General features: G+C 47.7%; 1 protein-coding gene across 13 annotated transcripts in view; it reads left to right on the forward strand.

Annotated features, from left to right (window-relative positions):
• The first annotated feature begins 9,891 nt into the window (after positions 1-9,891).
• Positions 9,892-24,940, forward strand: part of ATE1 (arginyltransferase 1) — a 135,852-nt gene continuing 120,803 nt past the window's right edge. For 5 of the 13 annotated variants that reach the window (XM_081073826.1, XM_081073835.1, XM_081073834.1 and 2 more), the window contains exons 1-3: positions 10,845-11,020; positions 20,046-20,109; positions 22,267-22,329. In XM_081073826.1, the coding sequence (XP_080929952.1) occupies positions 10,915-11,020; positions 20,046-20,109; positions 22,267-22,329 (233 nt within the window). In that variant the 5' untranslated portion in view covers positions 10,845-10,914. Of the gene's footprint in view, positions 10,508-10,841; positions 11,021-18,366; positions 18,448-18,618; positions 18,709-20,045; positions 20,110-22,266; positions 22,330-24,940 lie in introns of those variants that run through there. The other 8 variants (XM_081073837.1, XM_081073836.1, XM_081073830.1 and 5 more) reach the window with 6 other exon arrangements.

Raw genomic sequence — 24,940 nt, forward strand, 5'->3', positions numbered from 1 at the left:
ATCAGGCCCTTTGCCTTTTGCCTGCATTTCGAGGCTCACTTCCTCCTCTCTAACCGTTCCTGCCAAGGGCATATAAGGGAAGCAATCTTGGACTCTCCAGACTAGCCCAGCCATCATCTGAATAGCCCCAAGTGGCTCCGGTGGTGCCACATGGGGCAGAAAACTTGCCCAGCTGAGGTCTCCCTGAATTCCTGATACAGAATTGTGAAGTATAATAAAATGGTAGTGGTTTTAAGTCACTAAGTTCTGCGCTTGTGGTTTATTTTTTGGTTTTCCAGCTTGATGCACTTAGAAACAAAATTAGGGTATCGGATTTTACCGCACTGACAACTATGAAAGTATGCTAGCCTAAAAAAGAAAGAACAATCATCTAGAAAATAATTTTATTTTTTTCTAGTTGACTTTTCAGAAATGGTGGAATGCTCAAGTGCTCTCTTCGAAGTGGTTTTTTAAGTGTGCCCTCTTTTGACTTTTCCATCAGGACAGTCACTTCTGTAAGTGCTGTCTGGTGAGGCTGGACAATTGGATAGACTGTGACCCATTCAAATTCTTTCACTTCCTCTTTCTCCACTTGAGATTTTGTGAGAGGAGCTTGGGTAGAGAGTTTCTGAGCACTTTGTTTATCATTTCTTTGCTCTGAGAGTTCTCTCCCTCGAGTCATTCGATCTCGGTGTCCCTTAATCTGTTCCTTTGCCCATGCCACCTTGTGCTTTTGGGTTTTAGCTTTGGGTGTTTTCTGGATATTTTTAGTCTTCTCATCCTTCTCTAGTGTGGACGTTTTGGTGAAAAGTTCTTCACTTGGAATTCTTTGAGGAAGTAGTCGATTCTGGTGGTCTCTGAGGCCTCTAGCTTGTTCGGTTCTGTATATGTGTTTCTTTATCTGGTTCAGCTCCCCCTCAGGCACTAGATAGTCCCATTTTTTAAAATCTTCTGTTTTTTCATTTTGTGGTCTCTCTTCCTGTGTTGTAATTGCCCATTTCGGAACGACTTTGTATTTCCATGCCTTTTCCAGCATCATTTTTTGATGTTGCTGATAATAGCATTCATCTGCTTTGGCAATCCAGAAGTCAAGAGACATGGTCTTAAGTTTATGAACTGTTTCATTCTCCTGTTGACACTTTTGGGCTAACAGTTGCCTCACTTTTGAAGAATGGACACCACCTAAACTCTTGTCAGAAGGAAGTACGAAAACTTTTAAAGTTAGATGTCCTTTATCATCATCCATGGCACAGATCTCAAGTGACAATTAGCCCTGCCTGGCACTCCTCCCCCGTGTCCCAGTGAGGGACTCTTAACTGGGTTTCATGTACTTTTCAGATCGCCTACACCCCCCTCCCCAGTGACCTCTCCTAGTCGAAGACTTTGCTTTAGGCTTCCTTGAGGAAACAAGTGTTTCCTCAGGAGCACCCTCCTTCCCCCTGTCAGAACAACCACAGTGCATCTATCCCGGACCCTGCCCTTCTGCCTTTCCAATGGAAACGTTACCCCTTTATCAAAAGCCAGTTCTTCCACCTGGGATTGTTGAGCTTCAAGAACGAAATTCCCTTTCCTGCTTCATCAGAATGTCCCCGCTACTGGATCACTGCATCAGCACAAAATATGCCTCAGTCTATACCTCAAAAAGAGGAAATCTTCCTTTACTGCATCCCTCTGTGTCATCTACGGCCTGTTGTGCTCCCATCACAGTGTAACTTGAAGCAGTTACCTGTAACCCTTCTCCACTTTCTCACCTCACGTTTTCCCCTCAGTCCTCTTCAGCTGGGTTTCCATCCCCTGCCTCTTCTCTGAGACTGCCTGCAGCTAGGTCATGACCACATGGACAAATTCAGTGCCCCCATCTCTGTCCCTGTCGTACTTGACCTCATTCTACAGAGATACCCACTCTCTCCTCCTTGAAATACTTTTCTTTTCTTCTGGCTTATGGGCTATGGCCAAGAGCATGTGGTGGAGGCTATCTTGGAGTTCCAGACTATTCCAGCCATTAGCTGGATATCCACAAGTGACTGACGAGTCCTTCACTGTCTTCCTACTTCACGGCCACTCCCTCCACCTGCTTTGCTGATTCTTTTTTTTTTTTTTTTTTTTCGGTTGTTGAGAGCCCACTGGCCCATGTGGGAATCGAACCGGCAGCCTTCAGAGTTAGGAGCATGGAGCTCTAACCGCCTGCGCCACCGGGCCGGCCCCCGCTGGTTCTTTTAAATGGAATAAAATCCTGGAAAATAGAGCACAGGTACATTTGGACCTTCTTGGACATGGACAATCTCCATCATTCAGCCAGGTGACCTTCCTTGTCAGGCTCTGCTCTGAAGAGCGGGGTTCAGGGCTGAGCAGGACAGTTGAGGCACATGAGGCTGCCCTATGCTCGCCTCTCAACTATGCACCTAGATACCGTCTACCTGACATCTCCACTTGACTCTGAAGTGTTCTCAGTTGCCCCCTTCTCATTCCTGTCACTTCTAACTTCAAAACGCCCCCACCTCGGGGAGGCAGCCTGACTTCCCTGGATCAACCCTTGTCTCCTGTCCGCAGCCCCATCAGACCGCTCACACAGCAGCCAGCATGCTCTGCATTACACAAATCTGCACAGGAACCTGTGACGGGTCCCATCGCTTTTAGGAGAAAACCCCCAATTCCAGTCTGACACACGTCACCTGGTCGCTAATTGCCTCTCCAAACAGCCTTCTCAGCTCTACTAATTGTTCCCCAAAAAACATATTCTATTTCCCATCTGAGTATTTTCACATGCTCTTCCTTCATATACTCCCAAGATACACAATATAGCAGCTCTGACTGTGGTGCTTATGTAATTTTGAGGTTTCAACTTAAAAGTCACTTCCTCAGATCGCCTACATACTCATTCAAATGAAATCCCATCCGTTCATGACACTTAGCACAATTTGTGGTACCAATTATTTAATATCCCATGTCTCTCACTCGACTAAACCCTATGAGGGCACGGGCTGTGTCTACAGTGTTCAGTGCTATCGAGCAAACACCACTGGTGCTCAGGGAACAAAATGCTGAACTTTATAAACACAACAGGCAAAGCACTCACCCTTGAAACACTCAGGCCCTTTTTACCTTGGTGATAAACTTTTTATGACTCACTGGCTCCAAAGTTCGTGGTAAATGTATTTCCTCACCTTAATCATCTTTTCTAGTGGGGACTGGGAACCTACTGCAATCCGAGGGTCTTGAGTATTTTGGGCCCAGGCCAATCTAGAAGATCAAGAAGAGAAATTATACTAGGATTTGGACAAGTATAGAGTCCAAATCTCTATACTGCAGCACAGAGTGTTGCAGAAAACACTGGTATGAATTGTATTAGGGACTTGATTTGGAACTGACTTTCCACACGTAGCGAAAGGCATTTCTCTGTGCCCACAGGCAGGACTCTACGATATGCTTAATTTCTTTTATTTTTCCTTGAAGCGAGGAAGGGATGCTCTCTGATAAAAGTACAAAAAAGCCATGTTGTGGTTGAGGTTGAGACTGTCAGAAGTACCTTTATTTTAACACTGGACAGAGGAGGCCGAGTTGCTATTTCAAGTTCCACAGAGCACTGTTTGTGTATAATTGTTGGTAGAACAAAGAAATTACCTTTGATGGGAAAACAAGTTCTCAAAGTTGGTAAGTCCATTTTAAGTTGTTATGCATAATTAATATAATTTATAAGCTATCACTAATTTCCAACAATAGCTATCCAACTATAATGTTTCATGATTCTTGTCAAAGGTTTACATTTTAGATAAATAAAACAATTTGACAGCAAGAAAGATTTTTTTTTTAAATGCAGAAAAATTTGTCACTTAAGATAAAGCACAGTCACATTTAGGCATCCTCGAGAACTGTTATTTCTTAATCTGGTTGGTAAGCAGACAGGCTCTATGTTTAGCAATCTGATTTATAAATATTGTTTCTCTGACTTCTCTTAGCAGCAAAAGAGGATTTTATAACAGAACTGGGAAAAACAAAACTATATTTGCCTTTAAGTAAAGCTAATTTCTTAAAAAAGATTCATATTTTTGTTTTCAGATTTTTCTTTCCTAAGAGGTTCTGGTATCATTTCCACAGCAATGTGTATAGGGTTTACTGTACACTAGGCATTGTGTTAAGAAAGAACTCCAATGGATTCTTAAGTTCTAAACAACCATATGGGATAGATACTCCTTATCCCCAGCTGGCAAAGCAGACTGAGGCCAAGAGAGGTTCAGAGTTGTCAAAGGTCCCACGGTTAGTTTCAGAAACAGAGCTTGTGCCTGTGTGACTCCAGAGCTCATGATTTTCCTTCCTGTGCTACATTCCCAGATAAATGAACATTCTCCTGCCTTGACTCTGAGTGGGAGGAAAATGGTACCTACTGTTCTTCTGCACTCAGATCCAACCATTCTGAGTCTGTCACCAAAAGAGGGTGTGAGGGTGGGGTCTGCACTGCTGGCTGATCCTTCCAGAGACCCCCACCGCTGGGCACTTCCCCCCTTCTTGTGGCCTTGTACTGTTTCTCTTTGATGTCTTTTTCAGCCATTGCCCTGTCAATCGCCAGGTTTAGGAAAAACATGTTTGTTCTTCACTCTCTTCCTCAGCGTCTGCTCTCCTAAGCTGTTCTCCCCACTCTAATATCTCATTCTCTTTTCTGCAGAATACTGTTTTCCAGCCATTAAAGTTTCTGGCCTTCTTTCAGACTTTCAGTTATCTACTGTTGATCCTACAGGATGCCTGGGGTTGATTTCTAAGGCAACCAGAAGCAGTCACAAGCGTTTTGATGTGTCATCACTAGCCTAGATTGAGACTACTGTGAGGTGGTAGCTGAAGGGATCTCTGGTTGTCAGGGAACAAACTTCAGTGTGAGCTGGGCTGAGTGGCCACAGACACAGTGACGGGTTGAGTTGCACAGACAGGCTTCCCATCTCAGTGCAGTCGGAGAAAGCACCTTTCAAGGCTACAGAAGCATGTTTTTTCTTTTTGGGGACTACATATTGTCTATCTTCCATGGAAATGGAATCAGTGGATAACCTTGGAGTTAACGAATGTCTGACGAGTGTGCAGAAGGCCCACTCACATGATTTCATCTTCACTTAGCTGGCGTGACACTAAGCTAAATACTGTGGCTGCTGTGAAGGTTTGAGCTTTCATAGTATTTAATATACTTTTAGTCACATTATTTATGTTGATAACTGGTCATTAGTTAAAGACAAGCAGAAACACCAATGTTGAAGTACAAATTAATGAAAACGATTCTGCTTATTCTTCACAATACATGGAAGCTGTATCAGTCTAAACACAGTCTTCATGTAGCCCCATATGATGTCTTTAGTTCTTAAAACAATGTGAAAAGGAGAAAATACAGTGATTAATCACAACTTGGCTTATTATTAGGAATAGACTCTATCCCTTTCAAGATGTGTTGTTTGCAGAGACTTCTTGAATCTGTAGCCCCAAACTCACACTCAGAAATAAATGTTATTAAAAACAGGTATTTTATGCTTTAAAAGATCAAAGAATTTCAAACATCAGGTCATGACAGTGGTTTCTATTTCATACCAAAGCACTGAATTAAATTTTAATTTACATTTTAATATTCAATTGCTTCCTAAACAAGATGTCATTTTAATAAAGCCATGCCACTTAGATGTCACTTGTGATATTAATTCAGCCAAAATTGTTATTATACCTGAGACACGACAGCATCATACTACCACAATTTCCTAACACAGGCAGACCTTGTTTTATTGTGCTTCACAGATGTTGCATTTTTTTTTACAAATTGAAAGCACGACCCTCCAACTAGAAAAAGATTACAACTCGCTTTATTGCGGTGGTGTAGGACCTAATTCGCCGTATATCCAAGGTTGGCCTGAATTCACTATGAGCCAGGTACTGTGTGAAGTGCAAAAAGGCAATTTTATTTATCTCCTGTGAAAACAAGATAATATAGAAGCCTCTTTTTTGATAAAAATATGTAGTTCTTAATGTGAGCCTCTAAGTAAGGAATCAGCTTAATTAAAATAAAACATATATAAAGAGAATAATCACATGGACCAAAAAGGATTTTTAAGTACGTTATAAATTGTTTTTTTTTTTTCCTGATAAGAGAAACTGGGGGGATAAAGAATATTTATAAGTCAGGGAGATAAACAAAGAATATTTTTGATAGCAAATCAGGCTGAAACAAACTATGAGCAAGTCTGAATTTTGCCCTAACAAGCAAAAGATGGCCTGAATTGTGTTCATCTATGATAGAAAAGGACTCTGCTAACAATATTTTATCATATACCTAAATTTTAATCTTTTGTCAAAAATCATGAAACATGTTTAAATAGTTACGAGAAGTCCTAGCTGGGGACAATGATGATGATTCCTGAACTGAAATTATTGTTAACCACTTCTCACATCACTGACTTTGAATTAAACTTCATAGTATAATCACAAATTAACTTCTGGTATTGGAAATAGCACCTTGCCTGCCGTCTCCATTTTGCAGTAATTTGAAAACAAACTTTAAAACAGAAGTGCCTCTGATAGTATTTAAACACAAAACACTGACAGTCCAACTACCCTATGTGGTAATATTCTCCCCATTTTTTGTATGAGGAAATGGCAGCGAAAAGTTATGCGATGGGTTCAATGCCGCACATCTGCCAAGTGGGCGACTGAAACTTGAACACAGATATCTAACAGCAAAGCTTGTGATCTTCAGCACATGCCATCCCACCTAACCTTGGCATACAGATTACAATTCAATTAGAGACGCAGGAGATGTATGCGAGTACACACTGTGATAATAGCAGTATAAATGGGGTGCTTAAGTATGGAGGAGTCATTAGTGTGAGGTGGCCTCGGGGAGCAAGGAGGCCTTGGGGAGCACATTCTGAGCAGAGTTGGTAGAAACAGAGACAGACACTCATGAGACCAGTCAAGCAAGAGGTGACAACACCAGAGTGGTTGTTAACTAGAGGAAGTTGCACACTCAGTATTGTATGGAAGGACTTTTCCTTCTTTAGCCTATTGAGGTGGTAGATTACAATAATTGCTTTTGTCAAATTAAACCAGCTTTGCTTACCTGGAATAAGTCCTACGTGGTGGTGATGCATAATTCTTGTTCTACTTTGTTGGATTCCATTTACTAATATTTTATTGAGTATTTTCACATCTATGTTCATTAGAGATACTGGGGTGTAGTTTTCCTTTCTTGTGATGTCTCTGTCTGGTTTTCGTGTCGGGGTAATGCTGGCCTCATAGAATGAGTTAGCAATTTCTTTGCTTCTATTTTCACGAAGAGACTGTAGAGAGTTGGTATAATTTCTTCCTTAAATATTTGGTTGAATTCACTAGTGAACCCATCAAGGCCTGGTGCTTTCTGTTTTCATAGGTCATTAATTATCGATTATATTTCTTTAGATAGAGCCCTATTCAGATTATCTATTTCTTCTTGTGTGAATTGGCAGATTGTCTTTCAAAGAATTGATCAATTTCTTCTAGTTTATCATACATATGGGCATAGAGTTATTCATCATGCTATTTCCTTATTATCCTTTTAATGTCCATGTCATCAGTAGTGATGGTCCTTCATTTCTGGCATTGGTAATTTGTCTTCTCTAGTTTTATTCTTAATTAGCATCATTAGAATTTTATTAATTTATTGGGTCTTTTCAAAGAACTAGCTTTTGGTTTTTGTTGATTTTCTGTATTCAATTTCATTTATTTATTTTTTTTGGATTTAATTTGCTCTTTTTCTAGTTTCCTGAGGTAGCTTAGATTGATTTGAGATCGTTTCTTATAAATGCATTCAGTGCTATAAATTTCCCTCTAATCACTGTTTGCTGCATTCCACATTTTGTAAGTTGTATTTTCATGTTCATTTAGTTCCAAATATTTCTAAATTTCTCTTGAAACTTCTTTGACCCAAGTGTTATTTAGAAGCGTGTTGTTTAATCTCCAAGCATTTTGGAATTCTCCAGTTACCTTTCTGTTATTGATTTCTAGTTTTATTCCATTGTGGTCTGAGAGCATACTTTGTATGAGCTCTATTCTTTTAAATTTGTTAAAGTGTTTTTTATGACCCAGAGTGTGGTCTATTTTGGTGAATGTTCTTGTGACCTTGAGAAGAACGTGTATACTGCTGCTGTTGGATCAAGTGTTCTATGAATGCCAGTTAGATACAAGTGATTGATATTGTTGAGTTCAATTATGTCCTTACTGATTTAATGCCTGCTGGGTCTGTCAATTAGTGATAGAGGGGTCCTGAAGCCTCTAACTATAATAGTGAATTCATCTATTTCTCCTTGCAGTTCTATCAGTTTTTGCCTCACATATTTTGTTACTCTGTGCTGGGTGCATACACGTTAAGGAATGTTATGTCTTCTTGGAGAATTGACCCCTTTACCATTGTGTAATGCCCCCTTTTATGCCTAATTTCCGTTGCTCGTACATTTACTTTGTCTGAAATTAATGTAGCTACTCTACTATCTTTTGATTAGTGTTAACAATGTATTTTTTTCTGTGCCTTTAGTTTTAATGTTTTTATATTTCAAGTAGGATTTTTAGGTAGATGACATGCAGTTGGGGTCTTATTTTTTTATTCAGTCTGACTTTTTAACTGGTATATTTAGACCACTGACGTTTAAAGTGATTATTGATATAATTGGAATAATTAAAAACAAAGACAACTGTCTATTGCTGGTAATTTCATAAATAAGAGGACATTTTAATAGTGTTCCCCCTCAAAAAAAGGGGAGAAACTAAATGAAACTTTGTGGTAGTTTTCTCATTTGAGTTGGAAGATGAAAACTGTTTCTGGTCTTCAGCAAAATAAAGATATCTAGGAAACATTGTCTCATGTAAGTCCAGACTTAGTATTTGTTGATCTTTCTCCTCTTCGATTTATTTTATTTTTATCACGCTTTCCCTCTCCTATGTTTTTCACTAGTTGTATGACCTTGGGCAAGTTATTTGTCCTCCTTGGTCTTCATTTCCTATGTTGTGAAGTTGCTGTAAGGATTGAGTTAAAACATATGCCTAGGATTTTGGACTTTCGTGTAGTTCAAGGCTGGTATGTCCTGGAGTATCCTGGCTGAGGTTGGTCTAGGGCCTGGGATAAGGGTGCGTCTTCAAAGGGACAGAGGTGAAGTAAGACAAGATGAGACTGAAAAGCCTCCTGGCCTCTTCCTACTCTCTATGTTGAGAGCGTGGCATTCTGCTGTTTCATTTAACAGGCATTTACTTTCATTCAAAATGAGAGCTTATCCCAGAAAGGCCTGGGAGTAATCAAATCTGTCTTATTAACAAAATGAATGATGTCTGTCTTAAGAACATGGTACTGAGATCTAATAAGGAGCCTTCAAGGGAGGAGTTGGGGCAGCTGGGGAGCTAGGGAAGCCTAAGGGATCCTGAAACCCTGCTGCATGCTACGTGATATTGTTGAGGGATATTCCTTAGGGATTCCCCCCATTGTGTGAGGCACAATGATGCTTATTAACCTAACATTTCACTGTGCCATAAAGGCACTGTCAAGAATGTTGAAACTCACCTCGAAAGTTTACCTCTATTTTTCCAAGCTTCTTTATTTCACGTTTCTAAACATTGCAAAAAGATATTTAGCTTTATTGTTGACTGGGAAAAATACAAGGACAGACAGTTTTAAATTATCTGTGCACACGAGGTGAAGATTAAGCAATAGGACCTCGTCGGAGGTACTCATTTTGTACTTTGCCTCAGACTGTTAGTCTCTAGGAAATCGTGGTTGCAAGTTGGAGGCCCACAGGCTGAATTCAGCCTATATAAATGTTTCGTTTGGCCTCTACAGTTTAAAAGTAGCATTTAAAAATTGTATTTTTTTTTTTTTTAAAAATCTAGATTTGTCTCTTCTTTCATTAAAAGTCTTATGTTACGGTGTCACTGGGCTTATCGTGGCACAAGGCAGCCAGTGGCTCTGCCAGGTTAAGTGTTCTTCAATTCAAATACCCCCGACACGCACAGAAACCTGCAGGCAGTACCTGGGCCCTAAGTGCTTGCTGGTTTGGAAGCCGCTTGAGCTGGCTACATGGTGGTCGGCGACGGCCTGTCACGGTAACTTTCACACTGAGACCCACGGGAAGTAACTTTGGGTTGTCACAACCTCCACGCCTCAGTTTCCATATCTGTAAAACGGGGCTGACAACACGCGGCGGTGGGAAGGAGTGCGATGGAGGACGCAGAAGGGCCTGGGTTCACGACTTCCATCCACGCCGACGTCCGGGGCTGCCCCCGGGCCCAACACGGGCTGGAACCGCAGCGGCGCTCGGGCGCGGGCCCGGGGCACCGGGGGCACCGGGGGCACCGCCGGCCTCCTCTGCACGCCTCCCCGCCGCGGGCCCCCGCACTGCGCCGAGCTCGGCCCCGCGGCACCGAGAGGCGTGGCCGGCCCGCGCGGACCTGGTGGCGGCCATGGCCTCGGTGGTAGAGTACAAGGGACTCAAGGCCGGCTACCACTGCGGATACTGCGGCTCGGAAGAAGGCAAGGTGTCCTACGGTGAGTGTTCCCATTGCCGGAGCGAGCACGGCCGCCTCGCGTCCAACCGCCGTCCGCCCGCCGCGCCTCGGGCCATCCCTGTGCGGGGGAGCCCACAGGCTCGGTTCCTCCCCTCCCACGTTCCTTTCCCATTCGTTTCTTCCCAGACCGTTTCCTTTCACGCTCCGTCTCCCCATCTCACCCTCACCGAAGATGGCGGTCCTTCTCCGAGAAGGAACGGAAATAGCGGACGGCTGCCCTGGGCCAAGATGGCGCGGGCAGCGTCAGCGCGGAGGGGCTGCGGCGAGTCCCGGGCCGCGGGTGCGGGTGCGGCTTCGCGAGCGCTCGGGCTGTGCGAGGCGCGGTGCATTGTGGGGTGGCGGCGGCGGCCTTCGGCGGGGCTGCGTCGCGTTTGGAGGGTCGAGGCCATGGCTTCCTGGCTCGCCCTTCCGTCCAGCGTCGTGGAGTATTTCGAGGGCGAGGACTTTTACCGCTGTGGCTATTGCAAGAACGAGTCGGGAAGTCGCTCCAACGGTGAGCAGGCCGGCAGGCGGGCGGGGGAGGGCGCCGCGGCCTGGGGGGCTCTGCGACTGGCGGGCGTCCCCGGGAGTCGCGGCTCCCCGGCTCGGGCCGGCTGGCTCGAGGGGCCCACGGCGGCTGGCACCTCCACCCGGCCCGTGTCCCGCGGAGCGAGTGCGGAGGGCCGTGGCTGTCAGAACTTAAAATGGACCGCACCTGATGCGGCAGGGAAGCGTCTAGGTGTTGACGACGTCGTCACCCAGGTGCTGGGACATGCAGGGCAGTGAGTGATTGCCTCGCAGCAGCTCAAAGTGGACACACGCCCCTCACTACCAGGAGACGAGTAAATCGGTGACGGCATGCCGTGCTGGGAAGCCCCGTAGTGGAGGCCGTTGCGGCGGGGGCTCACCTGTCAGTGCGCCCCCCGTAGGAGGTGCGGAGCGCGGGGTGCGGACAGGGGTGTCGGTGGTGCTGTTAGTGTGGGAGCGGCGTGTGCACACGTGTGCCTGGGCTCGGTGGTGCTGTTAGTGTAGGAAGGCGCGTGCACACGTGTGCCTGGGCTCGGTGGTGCTGTTAGTGTAGGAACGGCGTGTGCACACGTGTGCCTGGGCTCGGTGGTGCTGTTAGTGTAGGAGCGGCGTGTGCACACGTGTGCCTGCGCTCGGTGGTGCTGTTAGTGTGGGAACGGCGTGTGCACACGTGTGCCTGGGCTCGGTGGTGCTGTTAGTGTAGGAACGGCGTGTGCACACGTGTGCCTGCGCTCGGTGGTGCTGTTAGTGTGGGAACGGCGTGTGCACACGTGTGCCTGGGCTCGGTGGTGCTGTTAGTGTAGGAGCGGCGTGTGCACACGTGTGCCTGCGCTCGGTGGTGCTGTTAGTGTGGGAGCGGCGTGTGCACACGTGTGCCTGGGCTCGGTGGTGCTGTTAGTGTAGGAGCGGCGGGTGCACACGTGTGCCTGGGCTCGGTGGTGCTGTTAGTGTGGGAACGGCGTGTGCACACGTGTGCCTGCGCTCGGTGGTGCTGTTAGTGTAGGAGCGGCGTGTGCACACGTGTGGCTGGGCTCGGTGGTGCTGTTAGTGTGGGAACGGCGTGTGCACACGTGTGGCTGGGCTCGGTGGTGCTGTTAGTGTGGGAACGGCGTGTGCACACGTGTGCCTGCGCTCGGTGGTGCTGTTAGTGTAGGAACGGCGTGTGCACACGTGTGCCTGCGCTCGGTGGTGCTGTTAGTGTGGGAACGGCGTGTGCACACGTGTGCCTGGGCTCGGTGGTGCTGTTAGTGTGGGAACGGCGTGTGCACACGTGTGCCTGCGCTCGGTGGTGCTGTTAGTGTAGGAGCCGCGTGTGCACACGTGTGCCTGCGCTCGGTGGTGCTGTTAGTGTGGGAACGGCGTGTGCACACGTGTGCCTGGGCTCGATGGTGCTGTTAGTGTGGGAACGGCGTGTGCACACGTGTGCCTGCGCTCGGTGGTGCTGTTAGTGTAGGAGCGGCGTGTGCACACGTGTGCCTGGGCTCGGTGGTGCTGTTAGTGTGGGAACGGCGTGTGCACACGTGTGCCTGGGCTCGGTGGTGCTGTTAGTGTAGGAGCGGCGTGTGCACACGTGTGCCTGCGCTCGGTGGTGCTGTTAGTGTGGGAGCGGCGTGTGCACACGTGTGCCTGGGCTCGGTGGTGCTGTTAGTGTAGGAGCGGCGTGTGCACACGTGTGCCTGGGCTCGGTGGTGCTGTTAGTGTGGGAACGGCGTGTGCACACGTGTGCCTGCGCTCGGTGGTGCTGTTAGTGTAGGAGCGGCGTGTGCACACGTGTGGCTGGGCTCGGTGGTGCTGTTAGTGTGGGAACGGCGTGTGCACACGTGTGGCTGGGCTCGGTGGTGCTGTTAGTGTAGGAGCGGCGTGTGCACACGTGTGCCTGCGCTCGGTGGTGCTGTTAGTGTGGGAACGGCGTGTGCACACGTGTGCCTGGGCTCGGTGGTGCTGTTAGTGTGGGAGCGGCGTGTGCACACGTGTGCCTGGGCTCGGTGGTGCTGTTAGTGTAGGAGCGGCGTGTGCACACGTGTGCCTGCGCTCGGTGGTGCTGTTAGTCTGGGAACGGCGTGTGCACACGTGTGCCTGGGCTCGATGGTGCTGTTAGTGTAGGAACGGCGTGTGCACACGTGTGCCTGCGCTCGGTGGTGCTGTTAGTGTAGGAGCGGCGTGTGCACACGTGTGCCTGGGCTCGATGGTGCTGTTAGTGTAGGAACGGCGTGTGCACACGTGTGCTTGCGCTCGGTGGTGCTGTTAGTGTAGGAACGGCGTGTGCACACGTGTGCCTGCGCTCGGTGGTGCTGTTAGTCTGGGAACGGCGTGTGCACACGTGTGCCTGCGCTCGGTGGTGCTGTTAGTGTGGGAACGGCGTGTGCACACGTGTGCCTGGGCTCGGTGGTGCTGTTAGTGTAGGAGCGGCGTGTGCACACGTGTGCCTGCGCTCGGTGGTGCTGTTAGTCTGGGAACGGCGTGTGCACACGTGTGCCTGGGCTCGGTGGTGCTGTTAGTGTGGGAACGGCGTGTGCACACGTGTGCCTGGGCTCGGTGGTGCTGTTAGTGTGGGAGCGGCGTGTGCACACGTGTGCCTGCGCTCGGTGGTGCTGTTAGTGTGGGAACGGCGTGTGCACACGTGTGCCTGCGCTCGGTGGTGCTGTTAGTGTAGGAGCGGCGTGTGCACACGTGTGCCTGGGCTCGGTGGTGCTGTTAGTCTGGGAACGGCGTGTGCACACGTGTGCCTGGGCTCGGTGGTGCTGTTAGTGTGGGAACGGCGTGTGCACACGTGTGCTTGCGCTCGGTGGTGCTGTTAGTGTAGGAACGGCGTGTGCACACGTGTGCCTGCGCTCGGTGGTGCTGTTAGTCTGGGAACGGCGTGTGCACACGTGTGCCTGCGCTCGGTGGTGCTGTTAGTGTGGGAACGGCGTGTGCACACGTGTGCCTGGGCTCGGTGGTGCTGTTAGTGTAGGAGCGGCGTGTGCACACGTGTGCCTGCGCTCGGTGGTGCTGTTAGTCTGGGAACGGCGTGTGCACACGTGTGCCTGGGCTCGGTGGTGCTGTTAGTGTGGGAACGGCGTGTGCACACGTGTGCCTGGGCTCGGTGGTGCTGTTAGTGTAGGAACGGCGTGTGCACACGTGTGCCTGCGCTCGGTGGTGCTGTTAGTGTGGGAACGGCGTGTGCACACGTGTGCCTGGGCTCGGTGGTGCTGTTAGTGTAGGAGCGGCGTGTGCACACGTGTGCCTGGGCTCGGTGGTGCTGTTAGTCTGGGAACGGCGTGTGCACACGTGTGCCTGGGCTCGGTGGTGCTGTTAGTGTGGGAACGGCGTGTGCACACGTGTGCTTGCGCTCGGTGGTGCTGTTAGTGTAGGAACGGCGTGTGCACACGTGTGCCTGCGCTCGGTGGTGCTGTTAGTCTGGGAACGGCGTGTGCACACGTGTGCCTGCGCTCGGTGGTGCTGTTAGTGTGGGAACGGCGTGTGCACACGTGTGCCTGGGCTCGGTGGTGCTGTTAGTGTAGGAGCGGCGTGTGCACACGTGTGCCTGCGCTCGGTGGTGCTGTTAGTCTGGGAACGGCGTGTGCACACGTGTGCCTGGGCTCGGTGGTGCTGTTAGTGTGGGAACGGCGTGTGCACACGTGTGCCTGGGCTCGGTGGTGCTGTTAGTGTGGGAGCGGCGTGTGCACACGTGTGCCTGCGCTCGGTGGTGCTGTTAGTGTGGGAACGGCGTGTGCACACGTGTGCCTGCGCTCGGTGGTGCTGTTAGTCTGGGAACGGCGTGTGCACACGTGTGCCTGGGCTCGGTGGTGCTGTTAGTGTGGGAACGGCGTGTGCACACGTGTGCCTGGGCTCGGTGGTGCTGTTAGTGTGGGAGCGGCGTGTGCACACGTGTGCCTGGGCTCGGTGGTGCTGTTAGTGTGGGAACGGCGTGTGCACACGTGTGCCTGGGCTCGGTGGTGCTGTTAGTGTGGGAACGGCGTGTGCACACGTGTGCCTGGGCTCGATGGTGCTGTTAGTGTGGGAACGGCGTGTGCACACGTGTGCCTGCGCTCGGTGGTGCTGTTAGTGTGGGAACGGCGTGTGCACACGTGTGCCTGGGCTCGGTGGTGCTGTTAGTGTGGGAACGGCGTGTGCACACGTGTGCCTGGGCTCGGTGGTGCTGTTAGTGTGGGAACGGCGTGTGCACACGTGTGCCTGGGCTCGGTGGTGCTGTTAGTGTGGGAACGGCGTGTGCACACGTGTGCCTGGGCTCGGTGGTGCTGTTAGTGTGGGAACGGCGTGTGCACACGTGTGCCTGGGCTCGGTGGTGCTGTTAGTGTGGGAACGGCGTGTGCACACGTGTGCCTGGGCTCGGTGGTGCTGTTAGTGTGGGAACGGCGTGTGCACACGTGTGCCTGGGCTCGGTGGTGCTGTTAGTGTGGGAACGGCGTGTGCACACGTGTGCCTGGGCTCGGTGGTGCTGTTAGTGTGGGAACGGCGTGTGCACACGTGTGCCTGGGCTCGGTGGTGCTGTTAGTGTGGGAACGGCGTGTGCACACGTGTGCCTGGGCTCGGTGGTGCTGTTAGTGTGGGAACGGCGTGTGCACACGTGTGCCTGGGCTCGGTGGTGCTGTTAGTGTGGGAACGGCGTGTGCACACGTGTGCCTGCGCTCGGTGGTGCTGTTAGTGTGTGAACGGCGTGTGCACACGTGTGCCTGCGCTCGGTGGTGCTGTTAGTGTGGGAACGGCGTGTGCACACGTGTGCCTGCGCTCGGTGGTGCTGTTAGTCTGGGAACGGCGTGTGCACACGTGTGCCTGGGCTCGGTGGTGCTGTTAGTGTGGGAGCGGCGTGTGCACACGTGTGCCTGGGCTCGGTGGTGCTGTTAGTGTGGGAGCGGCGTGTGCACACGTGTGCCTGGGCTCGGTGGTGCTGTTAGTGTGGGAACGGCGTGTGCACACGTGTGCCTGGGCTCGGTGGTGCTGTTAGTGTGGGAACGGCGTGTGCACACGTGTGCCTGGGCTCGATGGTGCTGTTAGTGTGGGAACGGCGTGTGCACACGTGTGCCTGCGCTCGGTGGTGCTGTTAGTGTGGGAACGGCGTGTGCACACGTGTGCCTGCGCTCGGTGGTGCTGTTAGTGTGGAAACGGCGTGTGCACACGTGTGCCTGGGCTCGGTGGTGCTGTTAGTGTAGGAGCGGCGTGTGCACACGTGTGCCTGCGCTCGGTGGTGCTGTTAGTGTAGGAAGGCGTGTGCACACGTGTGCCTGCGCTCGGTGGTGCTGTTAGTGTAGGAACGGTGTGTGCACACGTGTGCCTGCGCTCGGTGGTGCTGTTAGTGTAGGAACGGCGTGTGCACACGTGTGCCTGCGCTCGGTGGTGCTGTTACTGTAGAAAAGGCGTGTGCACACATGTGCCTGGGCTCGGTGGTGCTGTTAGTGTGGGAACGGCGTGTGCACACGTGTGCCTGCGCTCGGTGGTGCTGTTAGTGTGGGAGCGGCGTGTGCACACGTGTGCCTGCGCTCGGTGGTGCTGTTAGTGTAGGAGCCGCGTGTGCACACGTGTGCCTGCGCTCGGTGGTGCTGTTAGTGTGGGAACGGCGTGTGCACACGTGTGCCTGGGCTCGGTGGTGCTGTTAGTGTGGGAACGGCGTGTGCACACGTGTGCCTGGGCTCGGTGGTGCTGTTAGTGTAGGAGCGGCGTGTGCACACGTGTGCCTGCGCTCGGTGGTGCTGTTAGTGTGGGAACGGTGTGTGCACACGTGTGCCTGCGCTCGGTGGTGCTGTTAGTGTGGGAACGGCGTGTGCACACGTGTGCCTGCGCTCGGTGGTGCTGTTAGTCTGGGAATGGCGTGTGCACACGTGTGTCTGCGCTCGGTGGTGCTTTTAGTGTGGGAACGGCGTGTGCACACGTGTGCCTGCGCTCGGTGGTGCTGTTAGTGTGGAAACGGCGTGTGCACACGTGTGCCTGGGCTCGGTGGTGCTGTTAGTGTGGGAACGGCGTGTGCACACGTGTGCCTGCGCTCGGTGGTGCTGTTAGTGTGGGAACGGCGTGTGCACACGTGTGCCTGGGCTCGGTGGTGCTGTTAGTGTGGGAACGGCGTGTGCACACGTGTGCCTGGGCTCGGTGGTGCTGTTAGTGTGGGAACGGCGTGTGCACACGTGTGCCTGCGCTCGGTGGTGCTGTTAGTGTAGGAACGGCGTGTGCACACGTGTGCCTGGGCTCGGTGGTGCTGTTAGTGTAGGAACGGCGTGTGCACACGTGTGCCTGGGCTCGATGGTGCTGTTAGTGTAGGAGCGGCGTGTGCACACGTGTGCCTGCGCTCTGTGGTGCTGTTAGTGTAGGAACGGCGTGTGCACACGTGTGCCTGCGCTCGGTCGTGCTGTTAGTGTAGGAACGGCGTGTGCACACGTGTGCCTGGGCTCGGTGGTGCTGTTAGTGTAGGAACGGCGTGTGCACACGTGTGCCTGGGCTCGGTGGTGCTGTTAGTGTAGGAAGGCGTGTGCACACGTGTGCCTGGGCTCGGTGGTGCTGTTAGTGTGGGAACGGCGTGTGCACACGTGTGCCTGGGCTCGGTGGTGCTGTTAGTGTGGGAACGGCGTGTGCACACGTGTGCCTGGGCTCGGTGGTGCTGTTAGTGTGGGAACGGCGTGTGCACACGTGTGCCTGGGCTCGGTGGTGCTGTTAGTGTGGGAACGGCGTGTGCACACGTGTGCCTGGGCTCGGTGGTGCTGTTAGTGTGGGAACGGCGTGTGCACACGTGTGCCTGGGCTCGGTGGTGCTGTTAGTGTGGGAACGGCGTGTGCACACGTGTGCCTGGGCTCGGTGGTGCTGTTAGTGTGGGAACGGCGTGTGCACACGTGTGCCTGGGCTCGGTGGTGCTGTTAGTGTGGGAACGGCGTGTGCACACGTGTGCCTGGGCTCGGTGGTGCTGTTAGTCTGGGAACGGCGTGTGCACACGTGCGCCTGGGCTCGGTGGTGCTGTTAGTGTAGGAAGGCGTGTGCACACGTGTGCCTGGGCTCGGTGGTGCTGTTAGTGTGGGAAAGGCGTGTGCACACGTGTGCCTGGGCTCGGTGGTGCTGTTAGTGAGGGAACAGCGTGTGCACACGTGTGCCTGGGCATCTGTGAGTAAATGTCTCCTGAAGAACGGGCCAGCGACGGGCGAGCTCCGTTGCCGCTGGCGAGGAGGCTGGTTTGTGTTGATGTGTGTGACGTGTACCAGGTGTTTATATGCCGCGTCGTTCGTTCCTGCCCCCAGCTCCTTGACGACCGCAAAGTGAGCCGACAGGTCTTTGTTTTGTTCCTTCTTCATCATGAGTCAGTCTTCTTTCGGAAGATTTGTTGTTTGTCAACAGAACATTGTCTGTAAAGGCCATCCATTGGCAGTGTAGAACCCCATATTCTAAAGAGTCGTCCCGCACTGCGGAAAATGGGAAATCCACAAAGATGTAAATGTAAGTGGTTTCCATGTAAAAATATTATAAATGCCCTACAGTTGGGGAAGGACACTTTGGGCGATTACAGTGCGTCCGTTTACTCAGTAATTAAAAAGGTTTATTAGGTCCTTCATGTGGGTGAGAGGGAGGAGAGTGTAATGCAGTTGCTGGGAGCAAAGAGCATGAAGATGAGCTAAGTGGAAAGATGTTTAGAGCGTCGGGTTAGACGGAGAAAATAAACAAGATGCAAAGGAGAGGACATGATTACACCTCTGGGAGGTAAGAAGCCCAGGAGAAGCCCACCGAATGGTGGCTGGGATTAGGCCTGAGGGTATTGCAGCTTCCTCCCTTCTCCTTTTCAGAATTTTAGTGTTGTGGCTATGATATGTATGTAATAAGTAAGTTACACTAAATATGTCTCAAGTTAATGTTTTAATCCTTAATTATGTTTCCAATAATTTTACTTTTAGTAAGAGAAAACTGATTACTGTAGATGTCCTGTGTGTAAAGTCCTGTGGAAGAGACCACCTAAAGAGATAACTAAATTTTTATCATCTTGGTTTTAATTCTAATAATAATCTTACCTATAGGGCACTCCACCTACTGGGTAGGTAGGTTTCATTATTCCTGTTTTGCAGATGATGGAATTGAGCCTCAGAGAGTAACTTGGTGTTAATGAGCATCTATCAGGCTTCTGGACATTTCTGTTGTACTCTAGTGCCCATGCTTTCCTCACTACATCCTGTTCTATCAAGCCTACCTTTGTCTTAACCTATCCCCGATGCAGTTTACTGTTTATAAGAGAAAAATTTATTTTTCTCTTAACATTAATTCAAATAGACCTTTTAATGTTTTCTGATAGTCTTCATTTTTTTTTATGGTTGCATACTTATTACATCATACTGATAACATATAGAACCTCTAATCTCTTTCCTGTTCCTGGGCATTTGGGTTACTTTCAGTTTTTATACATAAAAGGAATATTGCGGGAGTGGCCAGTTAGCTCAGTTGGTTAGAGGCAGTGCTCTTAACAAGGTTGCGGGTTCGATCCCTGCATGGGCCACTGTGAGCTGCACCGTCCACAACTAGATTGAAACAAGTACTTGACTTGCAGCTGATGGGTCCTGGAAAAACCCACTTAAATTTAAAAAGTTAAAAAATAAACAGGAATATTGCTGTATACTTTTGTCCGATTTTCAGTGCTCAAGACTATGCTGTAAATGTATAGAAAAATTGAGAATTTATATGCAGAAGAAAACATTTGCTTTCTAATTCATCTGAAAACACCAGCTTATTAAATCATTGGAGATATTATGTTCTAAAAGTGTGATATAATCTGATTGTAGTGAGGACCTAAATTTATGGTGTCATAGAGACTATTGACTAATCCTGAATTAAATGTAATTACTTTCATGTGTTTGTTTTTCAATTAAGATAAATATATTTTTCATTTGTGTTATGTATTATGTCAAATTAACAAGTAGGACATATGTGCAAACTTTCATTCTTCCAGTGTGAACTAGATTTTGCTTCTACAGTCACATTAAAAAATAATGCTTTGAATTGAAAAAAGTAAAAAGTTCAACCTGCTGTAGTTAACATGTTACTTTTTTCAGGCATGTGGGCACATTCCATGACAGTGCAGGATTATCAGGATCTTATAGACCGAGGATGGCGAAGGTAAAGCTCATTAATACAAAGATCCTTCTCTTATTACTCAGGGACTTCTTATGATTGAAAAAAATATTTGTTTGCTTTTGAAATGTTTTCCTCTTGTTGGAAATAGGTTTTAGAAATTTTTTATTCTTTTATGTAGTAATTTTGTACTCTTTCTTTTTAAAGACATTTATTAGGAAAACTTCAGATGTATACAAACATAGAGTACGTTATAATGACCCTCATGTAGCTATCGCAAGCTTCAGCTGTTAACATTTTGCCAATACAGTCTCATAGTTCTTGCTCCCTGCAAAGGACTAAATGTTTGTGTCCCACCAAAATTCTCATGTTAAATCCTAACTCTCATGATGATGGTATTTGGAGATGAAGGCTTTGGGAGGTGATTAGGTTATAAAGATGGATCCCTTGTGAATGGGATTAGTGCCCTTACAAAAGAGACCACACACAGCTCCTTTGCCCCTCCTCATGTGAAGATGGAATGAAAAGAAGAACCAGGAAGTTTTTTTGTGAGAGCAGCCTGTCCCCACAAAATAATTTAATGCAAATTTCAAGTACCATGTCAGTATACCTGTAATAAACATATGTTTCTAAGAAGTATTCTTCTTTGCTTTATAACGATAACATATCCACAATGCCATTATCATACTTTACAAAACTAATAATTCTTTGATGTCACCTGTTTCCTAGTTTTGATTAGATTTTCTGCTTGTCTCAGAATGTCTTTTGTTAATAGTTTTATTCATTTGAATCAGGATTCCATTAAAATCCACACATTGCCTTTGATGATTTAGGATTATTTTGGTAGTTATTTTATGTAGGTAAAGTTCTGTATATAAATGCAAGCAGTGTTAAGTGCCCTGTGCCAGTAATCCCCAAGAGACGTGGGATTGCTCACACAAGTGAAACTTCACAGCTTTCCTTAAACTTAATGAGTCCCAAAAGGTAATATAGGGCAGATGTTGCAAGACTTTGTATGACACGATAAGGAACCTTTTCAAAGGTAAAGGGGAGCCACTGATGTCTTTTATGTCCGATAAATTGATGGAATTTGTGTTCTGGAAATGATCACTTACATAGCAGAGGGTTTTTTGAGGAGGTGACCCTGGAGGCAGGAGGACCAGTTCCAGAGATGATTGCAGTGTTGGGATGTAAGATGGTGAGGACTGCTGGCATCATCAATAGCAGTGGCATTAGGAGGGGACAGATTTAGGATACAGTTTAGAAGTAGAATGCTTTCTTACAGGCTATAGAGCTGCATTAGTGGGAGGAGTCCAAGATGACTCCTAGGTTCCTGGCTTGAGAACTGAACTCGTGTGTGTTTGGGCTGCCATAACAGAATACCACAGATTGGGCACCTTAAACAACAAAAATTTGTTTTCTCACAGTCCTGGAGGCTGAAAGTCCAAAGTCAGGGTGTTCACAGTTTTGGTTTCTTCTGAGACCTCTCCCTGGCTTGCACATGGCTGTCTTCTGCCTTTGTCCTCACGTGGTTCTTTCTCCTTGGATGTGTATTCCTGCTGTCTCTTTATGTGTCCAATTTCCTTATCTTATAAGCACACCATCACATTGGATTAAAGCTCATCTTAACAGCTTCATTTTAACCCCGTCACCTCTTTAAAGGCCGTATCTCCAAATAGAGTCACATTCTGAGGGCTAGGGATTAGGGCTTTAGCATATGAATTTGGGGGGACAAAATTCAGCCCAGAATGTCACAGTTCTGCTATTAACTGAGCTCCAGAAAGCATGGAAAGGATCAGGTTGGTTTGGGGGTACTTTGTGCTGGTGCACATGGAACCCCCAAATGTGGGTATCATAGCAGTGGACATTGGTCCCACAGCATCCTGGGCGGTTTTCTCTGTGCGTGGTTTTGAGGATTGGTGGCAGGTCAGGCATGGAAGGGATTGCAGATGCTGAAGGGAGGGTGACTGAGGTGCTTAACCTTGGGGTACACAGGTAAAGGTTTAGCAAAGGAAAAGCTGGCCTGTGGTCCTTGGTATACCCACGTGGCAAGGTTGCTTAGCTGCGGAAGAGTAACTAAAGCTAAACGGGTTTTTACACTATTGGTTAGATTTTTACTCTAAGTTTGTGTTTCTATACTAATATACTTTGGTATATACGAGAAATGTGTAAGAAATTAACAAAACTATTTTATAATTTTAGAAGCGGGAAATACGTGTACAAACCTGTCATGAATCAAACATGCTGTCCTCAATACACAATAAGGTAAGAATTTTGATTAATGCAAAGAAGATCTATACCGTGTTTCCCCGAAAATAAGACCTACCCCGAAATAAGCCCCAGTTAAGATCGTCAGCCAGGTGGACGCATTTAGTGCGTTATGATGATTTTCCAGAAGAAGATGACACGACTGTATTTGAATAAATGTAGCTTATTGTACATGAAAAAAATAAGATATCCCCTGGAAATATGCCCTATGCGTCTTTTGGAGCAAAAATTAATATAAGATCTGCTCTTATTTTTTGGGGAACCATGGTAATATGAAGATTGTGCATAATGTTTTAGTAGAATCTTCCTTTTTTTTTAAAGCTAATTTTCATTCTAGGTAGACATTCTTTATAGGAAAAAAGCAAATGAGTTATGTTTTTTCTATGTATTGATGCTATATTCACGTGCTGATCAATAGCTTTTAGTAATGTTTAATTGGGTCATCTAAATATGTGAAAAAAATACCCTCTTTATTTGGCAGTTTAGTCAGTGATACCATGAGATATTGCGGAAATATTGCTAAGTACTCAAATTACTTTTAGACATCAGATTTCCGTAAGTTTCATCTTAGGGCTTTCCCTAGTCTGGCATGTTCACACTGTTCTTACATTCAATGCTGTCGGCTCCTGGAGGGCGAGGAAGAAGAGGGCTGACATGTATTCAGAGACCAGTTTTCTTCATTGGAAAACAAAAAGGCTATTTTCCTACAAAGCGTTTGGTTAATTTTTCATAATCTTTTGGGTTCACCCTCTGCCTCCTACATCCCACCTTAACGGAAAGATTTTCCCTTCATTTTTGACCAAAGGCTGTCCTCCTCTTCTCTCTCGTTGTCCTCCTCTCCGCTTCCCCTCTGGTAGATCAGGGAAAGTACATGAACATTGTGACGCATTTGTCTGTCTCCAGTTTCAGCGTGCGCACGCGTGTGTGTACGTACACGTACACGCTCTAAATAACAAGAGCAAACACAGTTATAGTCATAACTTTTTGGCTTGTTCTCACAGCTATCTCCTTGAGCTGTTCTTAATTTGTCTTTGGTGGCAGACTGTTTTGAAAATTTGATTAATGTTACAGACCCTCTGCAACAAAACAAGGGAAGGGGCATATAGATAAAACTATGTAACATTTTACATATTAATTTTAGAATGGTCACAGACTCCCAGAGTTCCACTGATTTCTGGTTAAGAAGCCTTTCTCTTATCTAACTGGTCATAGGACTGGAACAATAAAGAGAAAAGGTGGATCTCTGCTTTGCTGCACCATCTCATTTATTTTACAAAGAATACAATGACAGAGTAGCTGTGCTGTCCTCTGGCAGCTTTGGTGGTTATGAGGTAGTCATTTTCATTCAAAGGCAGAAGTCATTTCCTTTCAGATACCAATTTATTTTTGGATGATGCCCAGGATTCTGTTCAAATAAGTCTGAAATTGAGTGGCCTGAACCCTGAGTATCTCTAACCAGAAAAGGCCAATTTCAGTGGGTTAAAGAAAAAGATAAAGTTATCTATAATTTATTGGATGCCTATCACATAGAAAGCACTATTTCAGGTAAATTGTTTTTGTGCAAGGGGATTTAATTAACATTGCAAAACAAAGTAATTATAAAATGTGAATTGTTTTTCTTTACACAGCTTTATTATATACGTTGATCCATATTATGGGCTCATTTTGCATAGTTACTCTTGGTGATTTTGGCCTGTTTATTGCAGTAGTTATAGTAAGACCTAACGTAAAGGCAAGGCGGTTACAGCCTACAATTTAGTTTCTCGTTAGGCAGACATTAGGGGCTGCTCAGTATGTGAGTATAAATGAGGATGAACTTCCTGGCTATGATTTTTTTTCCAGTTTTTATTTTTTATCAGAATTATGTATGCTAATAATTTAAAGAATCAAATAGCTCCATAAAGCTTATTTTATAAAATAGCAATCCCCTGAACCCCGTCCCATTTCCTGTTTACCAGTACGGTCACTTTCAAATCTTTGATTTTCTTTTTGACTTTCCATCTCTCTATCTTTAAGAAACATACTTATATAATTATAATACTTGATTTTTGTTTTGTTTCCCCAGTATCTCTCTGCTTCTCTCTTTGAAAAATAAGGATTTAACTTTGTGTTACTCCTAATTCCCCTGTCCTAATTCAAGCTCCTTTTTGTCCTCATCCTCAGCTTCCCATCTTATTAGTGTTGTAATCTTGGATAGATGTAGTCATATCATTGTGATCGTGTAAATACGCTGCCCAGCCGAGCCGTGGAGTACACTGATTACTTCTTCTTTTCTGCACAAGTTTTTGCTTTCTCTGGAGTTGACCGTTCTCTTTCTGTTTGCGTTGTCTTCCATGTACCTATAGCCGTTTTATTCTGAATGCTCCCCCAGTCGTGTACATCTCTTCTTGGTGTGTTTAGATGCTCCTTTTGTGGCGTCTCTGACCAGCTGTGGTCTGGACAGGTTGTCTTTACACTCGACATGTCACTATCATCCTGGGGTCTCTTTACTGTCATCTTGGGGGTTCTTGTTCGCTCTCGAGATGGATTTCCCGTCTTCCTGTCTCCTCTCCCCACTTTCTTGGATTGTTCCCTCCTTTTAGTAAAGCACATCTTCTAACAGCTTCCT

The sequence above is a fragment of the Rhinolophus hipposideros genome (genome assembly GCF_964194185.1).
Source record: "Rhinolophus hipposideros genome assembly, chromosome: 15".
NCBI classification, from domain to species: Eukaryota; Metazoa; Chordata; class Mammalia; order Chiroptera; family Rhinolophidae; genus Rhinolophus; species Rhinolophus hipposideros.